The following is a 10,580-nucleotide window of genomic DNA, read 5'->3' as shown; positions in this document are numbered from 1 at the left end:
CTGCTATAAATATAAAAAGACAATATTGGTAGACAAAGAAAAAGAACTCCTGAGTTAAGGGTAAATGTGCACATTGTCAGTCACATTGGTTGCTGGGGGACTTGATTTTAAATGCACTACAAACTTATAATGCTTACAAATAGTGTAGGACTCACGTACAATGAGGGGCCTTTGACGTGGCACATACACTTACATATTTTGACCAAAGTGTGGGTGTGGTACAGTGTACTAACACCTCATTTTTTTGTAATAATTATTTTTAAAGGCAACCCGTGCGCTGGCAATTTTTCTCTTTCTCTACCCATGCTAATATGTTTACATTACCATTTAAAATGGTAAGCCAATGATCATTTAGATAGAAATAATTGTCATGTAAAAATGTTTGTGCGAATTGTATATTTTTTCTTAAATAGCTTACTAATAATAGAAAGCATTTTTCCCATTTGAAGATTTACCCTTTAACACCACATCTGAGCTTAAAACGCTGGCTAATGTCCCTGAGAGTTTTGATACGACTGGCTTAACAAGCTTGACTAGGTGTGTGAATTGTTTAGGTAACATATCCCGGCAACCAGCTTGTGCAGCAGGGCACTCTGTCAGTTACTAATAAAGAGATACAGGATTGTTATGTTGTTTTCAAAGAATTTCTTCCCTTCCAGTCGGTGATGTTTCAGAATAACTGCTCAGACTGCTGCAGTTTTGCTTTAATTGCTCTTGCCATTTGGAGCATTGCTGTCAATATTTTATTGTACTTTCCAAATGGGAACGCCACATACGCCTCAACCAACCAGCTCACGAATTATGTCTGGTATTTCGAGGGCATTTGCTTTGGAGGTGTTATGGTAAGGATTATATGTTGAGCAGTGTTTCTCAATGTGGAAGATCAGCTTCTCCAATGAGGAACCCATGCAAATCTGCTGAGGCTCGGGTGCCATTATTTCTGCTCTTACATGATGTTTACAAAGACAAATGTGAATTTTATTTAGATTATATCTGAAGAAACATTGAATTTGAATACTTCTGGTTTTTAAGCAATTAGAGGATAAATTATTTGCACACAAACTTTTCATATGTCAGCCAGGGTGATAATTCAGCAACATTTCCAGTAAGCAGTATATGCATTATTTTCTCTATATTTCTATTTTGCTATCTTGAGACATGTTGTATCCAGAACATTGCCCTGCTCAGAAAAAAATTCTTTGGTGACGGAAACAAAACTCTAATTTTAGCCAATTATTTTAAGAATAAGCACAGCATAGATTATCCTGTATTATTGGACGTCATTTGCATTAGCAGTTGCCATTTCATTCCTTATAATGTCATATCAGACAGGAGAATAGCAGCTGCTACTAGAAATTAGTTTTATTGGGGGGGAGGTAACCCACAGAAAGTTGTAAAATGTATTTATAGGCAGCAACTACTTTCCCCAAATGTTATTGATTTTAGGGCTACTGGAATATTTAAAAAATGTAATTGCCTTAGAAACGCACTGATTCTTAATAGGCATGAATAAGTGGTGACTAGTACACGAGAAAATAGGTCCCTTCATACCCCCCCCCCCACCAATCAGATGCCCAGAGGGTTTAGGAGTCAGAAGGGGAAGCATATCCCTCTACATAAAGCCAAACCTTCATTAAAGTTTTTCATTTTGCTCCAATTGAATGAAACAGTTGAAGCATAAAAAATAAAAAAAAGTTGACTGTATAACTTTATTTCCTATATTTGTGTATTTCACAATATGGTCTAATGTTCCAATGACAGACAGTCCCCTTCAGCGAAATTCATTGCACATAGAGATGTCTTGGCCAAAAAAAAAGCAGTGCTTGTTCTTACTCCAACCCACCAAGGTCTGTCAACCAGTCTTAAAGGGATTCTGTCATGATTTTTATGATGTAGTTTTTATTTCTAAATTACACTGTTTACATTTCAGATAATTTACTCTACAATATAAAATGTAATTTCTGAACCAGCAAGTGTATTTTTTTTATTTATAATATTGGTGTGTAGGAAGCCATCTCAGGTCATTTTGCTGGTCATGCGCTTTCAGAAAGAGCCAGCACTTTAGGATGGAACAGCTTTCTGGCAAGCTGTTGTTTCTCCTACTCAATGTAACTGAATGTGTCCCAGTGGGACCTGGATTTTACTATTAAGTGCTGTTTTTCGATCAGGCAGCTGTTATCTTGTGTTAGGGAGCTGCTAACTGGTTACTTTCCCATTGTTCTTTTGTTAAGATGCTGGGGAGGGGGGGGGGAAAGGGAGGGGAGTGATATCACTCCGACTTGCAGTACAGCATTAAAGAGTGATTGAAGTTTATCAGAGAACAAGTCACATGACTGGGGGCATCTGGGAAAATGACAATATGTCCAGCCCCATGTCAGATTTCAAAATAAAATATAAAAAAATCTGTTTGCTCTTTTGAGAAACTGATTCAGTGCAGAATTCTGCTGGAGCAGCACTGATTCGTTTTGAAAATATTTTTTTTTCCCATAACAGTATCCCTTTAAGCTGGTCATAGACACAAAGATACTATGATACTAAATGAGTGTTCATATAATTTTTGGACCGTGTGTAATCTTTCGTACCATGGCGAATGCCTTTCAGACGTACAGGTTAAAAGATGACAGGTTAAAAGATGTATATCGGCTTCTGATAAGATCTCTGCATATATTGCCTATCTGACAATATCAACAAGAGATTGTCACTACTATTTGTCAGACATAACTTTTGTACGATTGCTGCCTGTCAATTAATGGCCCGAGCATTGTGTGATTTGTTCTCTTTACTACTTTGTATTAATCTGAATGGTTAGTTGCAGGTTGGAAGATTGCCATAGATGATCATTCATCCGAAATAGGCTATAATCTGTACGTCTATGGCCAGCTTTATGTCTATGGCCAGCTTTAGGCAAAGTGACTTATCTAGCCAATCTCTTTTATCCAATCACATAGTATGTCTTGAAGCATTTATCTGTTTCACCAATGGAAATCACTGCAAGGCATTCCCTGTAATCAAATGAATCCCTTTGTGTAGCATTAAAACAAAGGCCACTAACTATGAATGGTTTGATTCTGTACAGATACTGATTATAGCCTCAGTTCTTCTGCTGGTGGATAAGTATCACTGCTGCCCATGCTGTTGCTCGAAGGCACGGAGATATGACATGCGATATACTGTAAGTAGAACTTCTGTATTGGGGTTTGTGTGCAAAGTTCCTGCACAAACCTCTTTCTGTAAATATGTCATAAAATGATTTGGTCCTACAAGAATTTCTTTCCTTCAACAATGCCTGGGCATGAGGATTGAGCCAGGAACTGGGAACAGCAGGGCCATGACAGGGCTAGGAAGTAGTGAACTGGAGGAGGGTGTTAGGAATTATAGGTCTTGTAGTTTCCCGGGTTGCCTGTGAGGAGTGAGGCATGAGCAGTTATAGAAGGAAGGGCATGAAGGGGGCAGGGCCGCCATTAGAAATCACGGGGCCCCGTACAACAAAATTTTTGGGGCCCCCTGGGCCCCGCCCACACTGACGACCAAGCTCCGCCCCATATCCCGCCCACATCGCAGTTAAAAGACCACACAGACATCAGCGCTAAAAAAGTAACCCCCCCCCCCACACAAGTTGTAAAAAGCTATTGATGGTCAGGGCCCCCTTATAAAAAAAAATTGGGGCCCCAAAAAAAAAAAATTAAATTTTTTTTTTTTTTAAAAACATTGGTGGCAGGGGCCCCCTGTTAAAAAAAACTTGGGGCACCAACAAAAAAAAATGTAAAAAAAACTAAAAAATAAACAAACATTGGTGGCAGGGGCCCCCTTCTAAGTTAAAAACAAATTGGGGCCCCAAAAAAAATTTGAAAAAAAATTAATTTTTTTTTGAAAAAAAAAAAAAACATTGGCGGCAGGGGCCCCCTTATAAGTTAAAAACAAATTGGGGCCCCAAAAAAAAATTTGAAAAAAAATTAATTTTTTTTTGAAAAAAAAAAAAAACATTGGCGGCAGGGGCCCCCTTATAAGTTAAAAACAAATTGGGGCCCCAAAAAAAAAATTTGGAGAAAAAAAATTTTTTTGAAAAAAAAAAAAATGGTGGCAGGGGCCCCCTTACAAGTTAAAAACAAATTGGGGCCCCAAAAAAAATTTAAAAAAAAAATAATTTTTTTTTGAAAAAAAAAAAAAACTGGTGGCAAGTTAAAAAAATTTGGGGCCACCAAAAAGAAAATTAATTTTTTTTTTAAAAAAAAAACCCAAAAAAAAACAATGGTGGCAAGGGGCCCCTTACGAGTTAAAAAAAAAATTGGGGCCCCAAAAACAAAAGTTTTAAAAAAAAGATTGGTGGCAGGGGCCTATAGAATATTAAAATAATACATTGGTGGCCAGGGGATTAAAAAAAAACAAACCACAAACTGGTGTTCAGTAGAATTGAACTCATGGCTTCAGTACTTCAACTTCGCCTCCTTTCGTGACTTCGGGTCTTTTCACCGCTTCAGGACTTCGGCTTCGGCTGTTTTCGTGACTTCGGGTCTTTGCGCTGCTTCAGGACTTCGGCTTCGGCTGTTTTCGTGACTTCGGGTCTTTTCGGCGCTTCGTGACTTCGGGACTTCGGCTTTTTCCGTGACTTCGGGTCTTTTCGTCGCATCGGCTTCGGCTTTTCGGCACTTCCGCATTCGGCACTGAAGAGGCAAGACGTACGGCTCGGGCGCTCGTAAGGGGGGCCCGGATCTTCAAAAAAATGCAGCGCTGCCGGGCCCCCCTTCATGCCCGGGCCCGGTACGCTTGTCCCCCCTGTCCCCCCCTGATGGCGGCCCTGGAAGGGGGTGTTCACTTTTACCTTGAACAACTCCCACATACCCTCCCCCAAGGAAGAGTGGTAGCGGTGTAGAAGGGTGGTATCAGTGTAGAGTCGCAGTGGGAGGGGCTCATCTAGGGGGGTGATAGTGGTATGAAGTGTAGGGAGTAACTGGGGTTAAGCCTGGGGTCAAAGTGATGGAAGCGGCCCGGTGGAAGAGTCATGAGTTACAAAGAAAAGCAGCACCTAGGAGGGACAACAAGTGGGCCCCTATCTCTTGGTTATAATGGTTTGCATCATTAAATATTATGTAAATTGAATTATTTATGTAATTTTGTTAATAACAAGCTGTAGCCTTTTTCACCCAAAATCTCTCATGCGGTCTGGTTTGTTATTTTAAGGAAGGGGGGAGGAGCTTGGAGTCAGATTAAAGCTGCCCCATTCATGTTTTGTCTATGTGTGTAGCTGTAATTTAGTAGGGGACAGTGTTCATTTTATGCGAAAAAAATATGCAAAAATAGGTGTTATAATTATCTCATTCATATATATAACGTGTTTTGTATTTAAAGCTTATAAAAGAATGCGTACATTTGTGTATAAACAGTCATATCTAAAAGTACATATGCCATGTACAGTACATACATTAATGGAATTTCTGGCTATGAGTCCCTAAGCTCTATGCTACCTTTCTCTTTCTTTTCTATTTTTTTCTTTAGAGACTGGGATCACTGATTTTTGCTCTTCTAGGGCTGGCATTTGCCGGATATTCTCTGATCATTTCAGCCCTGGCATTAGCTCAAGGCCCATACTGCAAGATTATAGATGGAACGTGGAATTACCCCTTTCAGAACACCGGCGGAGGGTAGGGTATTTAACTTGATTTTAGCATTTCCCAATTCTTATTTAGATCAACTGTTCAGTACAGTTAAGCTGGCAATATATGTGCAGATTTATCCAGGTGTTCGACGCACGACTGTTCATTGCAATCTCCCGACCTACCACTAACCATTCAGATTAAATAAAGTAGTACAAAGATTAAATTAGACAATGACAGAATCATTATGACAATGTCTGACAAATAGTGACAGTCACCCATTGATATGGTCAGATAGGAAATGCAGAAATATTACTGTTAGCCAACAGACATCTTCTAACCTGTCCGGTCAATGAAATGATCGATCATTATGATCGACACACGGAAATGAGGATTCGTACAACTTTATCTTTGCGTCTATGGCCAGCTGTATATTCAGTACATTTACATTCTGACAAGTAGTTCATGATTTGCTTCCCTTTATAAACTAACCTTGTTCTTTTCATTAGATATCTTGTTGTCTATACCTCCTGGGCTCAGTGTATAGAGCCAACCTACGTGGTGGAATGGAATGTCATTTTATTCTCCCTCCTCATTATGCTTAGTGCTCTTGAAGTAATTATCTGCTCAATTAAAGTATTATACGACCTGAAAATCATCCTGAGTGCATCCCATTGCATCATACCACAGGTAAATATAATGTTCCTTCTATGGCACTTTGCAGAACCAGAATGAATATGCTGATAGCAGCAGTTTTAGGGTCACATAATGTTGAAATGTAATGACATGTCTCAGAACTTTTCTTTTTATATCTTCCTAATCTTAAAAGAATAGTAGGGGTTAAAAGTAAATAAAATATAATGTCCTGAACTGCCCTGGTAAAACTGGTGTGTTTGCTTCAGAAAGACTACTATAGTTTATATAAACAAGCTGTTATATAGCCATGGGACAGCCTTTTAAAGGAGAAATGTAGATAAGCTCTGTTGAATACAATGGTGTTCTACAGAGTTTATCTGTTATGCGCTAATGAATCTGTATTTTTTAGCCCCATTTCATTTGCCTCCATTTTCTACACAGCAGCTTGTTTACATGAACTATAGTAGTGTTTCTGCAGCAAGCAGATGAGTTTGCTCATGGCCAGGTCTGCTGGGCATGAACATTGTCGCTGAGATTTTGGTCAACTATATCTCTATGCAAAGGTCACCAGGGAAGATACAATTAAATGCATTTGGGTGTACTGCATATGTTCAAAGCCCCAATGGCGTATGAGGCCTAGATAAACGGCCCAAGTGCCAAGAATCTGGATCTTTTGGTCTTTGTTCTTTTCTATTGTTAAATACCTCTCAGCATTTTGCTCCATCTACCTTGTACAAAGGGAACCTGGCACAAAATGACCCTTTCCTATTCAGCCTGACTGCCTTTGCTTATTTCTGAAATTAAACCAACTGCACACAAAGAACCTGCAGTTCCTTCCAAAACTCAGTACAATCATTAACTGGGAAGAGCACAACCTTCAGGTCATGTTAGATTTGCTGCCAAGATCAAACAATGAATGCAAGTCTCTTAACGAAATTGCAAATTTAATTTAAAAACTAGGGCCGCCTCTCCTCCTTTTTAGCTTTGGGTTCCTGACTGCTTACTTGGGCCTTCTGGGCTGCCTACCAAAATCATATAAAATGGTAGGTTATTTTAAACCTGATAAAGTCACTTGCATATAACTAATACATGCTGTTGAGTCCTTATTATCCCTCAAAAACAAACCCATTAGCACCTTTTAACTTAATATTTCCTTTTTTATACAGAAATGGTCAATGACTATGGTATAGGCATATAGACCAATTGGTTGGATACACAGGAGGGCCTATTGATAACTGAGCCCACCCGCTATTTTCCTGTTACTTGGGGGATCCATCTTGACACAGTCTTGCATTTTTTAATCTTTTTTCTCCATACATAACATATATATATCTGGGTGTAAAAATCCATCAAATGTAGTGGTTGTCTCACATCATTTTTTCAGAATTTAGATCTAGCCGAGTGGGGTTACCTATTAAAAGGTGCTAATGACAACCAGTCAGCAGGGACCATTCATTAGTCATCTATTTAAACAGCTTAATGATTTCTATGGTATACTACACCTGAGCAAATTTGCCCCAATATGTAATAAATGACACAGTCACCTGTGTGAGTCCCATTTCACTAGGACATGTTTGCAAAATATTAACTAACAAGAAATACATCACTCACATTACTGTAAGGTACAGTCACATACTGTGCAAAGACCAGGTCAGTTTGGCTATGCATTAACTGAAAGAGAAAAAAAAGAGAAAGAGAAGCAGATTTATGGCCAAGATCAATCAACTTGATATTAATCTCTTTGCACATAACTAATGAATTATTCTTATGATCTAAGATATATATGGTTATTATTCTGTACTATGATATATATTGTACACCCAGATTAAATAATACCAATGATTTAGAATGTTTTATAAAAATGCTTCTTTCAAGGCACTCACATACTGTAAATAGCATTAATATTTGCTAAACTTGTTTTTTTTCAGGACAATGCACTGTGGGCTCCTGCAAAATCTGGCTTTGTATGAGAAGAGAAAATATATACGTCCTGGATCAGAACATTCACTGACATCATTCCTGGGGACATGATCATGGAACAAACTGCATCACCTAAATCATGACTCTGTTAAAGATCCTGTTCTTGTTTTAAAAACAAGTTATCGGGGAAATCCTGCTGAGTGTGTCATCAAAGAGTATGATATAAAGTGACTAATGTACACCCTATTGTAAAATATGAGGATATTATAAGTCACTGAGGAGTTCCATGACCATAGAAAAACACGAGGCTGAAGGCCATGGAACTCCGAGGTTACTTCTAATATCCACATATTTTCCAACAAGGATACTTTATTTAATATAATACACAAATTGCGGTGAGTCATGTGACAAAAATGACATCACTAAGCTCCGTTTATAAGTGATGACATCACTAGTCACCATTTATAAGGATATTATTATATAATTTACAAGATATTCATGGCTTTTGTGTATTTTATATATATACATATATATATAAAATATGGAAGATAAAAGCACTCACAGCAAAAGTGATAATAATGGCAAAAACAATGCTTTACTGCATCATAACAGACTCACACATCGACACGTTTCAGTCCAATAGGAACCGTCATCTTAAGCTAGAGGTGTTGCAGTTGATTTAAATGCTGTTTTCTGAGGTTTATGCAAATAAATTAAGCTACTAAATGTGACTAAAATTGTGATAATTCTATAATAAAGGTATTTTGGGATCTGTTTCCGTTCCAAAGTGTATTTCTACATATGGGGCCTATTTATCATGTTGTGTAAAAACTGGAGGAAAATATCACCGGTGTTGTTACCCACAGCAACCAATCAGATCTTTGCTTTTGTTTTCTTACTTATAGGTGACTGTTAAAATCTAACTGCTGCTTGGTTCCTATGGGCAACATTCCCGGTGATGTCTTCCTCTAATTGTTACACAGCATGATAAATAGGCCCCATACAGTATGCGTGGGCATGTGCATTCTTTTTTTTTGAGGGGGGGGGGCATTTAATATTTGTTAGATCGTACAAATCATTTTGCAATTTGAGATCCTGAGAATGTTTTTTATGCAGCTGCGTTTTCATCCAACAGTCGGATAAATGTAGTTCTTACCTGCGATTTCTCCTTCAATTCTGTTTTCTTTAGAACATTCCGACACGTCGCATGCGTTTTGTTGCATTGCGACGTGTCGGGTCCTCTCGCGTCGGGAAGTCCTACCCTAAAAGTTAGTTTGAAGGTGAAAAACTCCTTTCAGTAAACTGAATAATTTTGGTGCAGTATGGCAATGATTTCTATGGAAACTATTTTTAATTATACATATGGACAAACCATCCCCACTATACTTTTTTTTTCTATGTATATGGACCCACATTTTTCTTAAAACTCTGCACCACAGAAAGACTGCAAGCAGATGCTCTATTTATCACACAATCTAGAAATCTATAATCATTTTAATTATTTTCCTTTGTTATATCTGAATCCACAGAATAAAGTCAAGGAATTAGTTTGATCACTGACCCCTTCCAAACTGCTCAATGACCAAGCACGGGGATCAGGAAGGATTAGGCTTCTATAACAACCAGTGTTGTCTGCAACTGACTTTAACAAGGTTGTCAAAGTGTTTCCATAGTTAAATCTACTGAGCATACTGTGGCTCATTCAGGATGTGATCTATGGAAACATTCAGCGTTCTTGTAAGGGCAGTTCTTGAAATAAGGGGTAATAAGTAAAATTAGAAATACTCTGAGAAACTGTGACTAGTAGGAACTAGCCTATGATTAAGTTTCCTTTGTGACACGAAACGCGTCAGCCGAGAGATGGTTGTTTAAATAAAGTATCTACTTTTATCTACAAAACTTTGGTCTGATCTATACGTAAGTTACTAGTGTGCCTGGCAACAACATTTGTTCTCTAGTAGGAACTGTACCTGGTGACTGTACTTTCCCATGGATTGCTACTGGTGCAGTTCGGTACCCCTATAATTGTAATATGGCTGGGCAGCCTACCAATTAAAAACAATTCATAAAAAATAATGTAACATGCATACGCCATACTGATTTGACTCTTTCATTAATCACTCAGTTCATATCACAAATAGTTCATTAGACAATACCACAGTTCATTTACACATAAAATGGTAAAAAGGGGCTAAACATTTTTGTTTTATGATTTTTAATTTAATTGGTAGGCTGGCCAGACACATTTTTTTAATACAGTGTCAGTAAAAAAATCTTGATACAAAAAAACTTTTGAGAACCAAGCTAAATGTTTCTTGATTTTGTTTTATGTCCCCGGTCCACAGTCCTTTGATCATGGTTATACATTGCAAAATAATGTGATTTTTGTCTGTGGGTTTTACTGGAATTCTTGTTGACTTAAGGCAGTGGGCA

At 38.1% G+C, this 10,580-nt stretch overlaps 1 protein-coding gene across 1 annotated transcript; it reads left to right on the top strand.

The window, feature by feature from the left end:
* Positions 1-652: 652 nt before the first annotated feature.
* On the top strand, positions 653-8,921 carry tm4sf18.L (transmembrane 4 L six family member 18 L homeolog). Its single transcript, NM_001093304.1, is given in 5 exon segments — positions 653-842; positions 3,077-3,172; positions 5,494-5,639; positions 6,101-6,281; positions 8,156-8,921. Coding segments are annotated over 5 exon segments (642 nt in total). The 5' UTR covers positions 653-665; the 3' UTR covers positions 8,198-8,921.
* The last annotated feature ends 1,659 nt before the right edge of the window (positions 8,922-10,580 follow it).

This window comes from Xenopus laevis, chromosome 5L (genome assembly GCF_017654675.1).
Source record: "Xenopus laevis strain J_2021 chromosome 5L, Xenopus_laevis_v10.1, whole genome shotgun sequence".
NCBI classification, from domain to species: domain Eukaryota; kingdom Metazoa; phylum Chordata; class Amphibia; order Anura; family Pipidae; genus Xenopus; species Xenopus laevis.
Note: the sequence above shows the minus strand (reverse complement) of the source record. Positions and strands in the feature narration are given on the sequence as shown.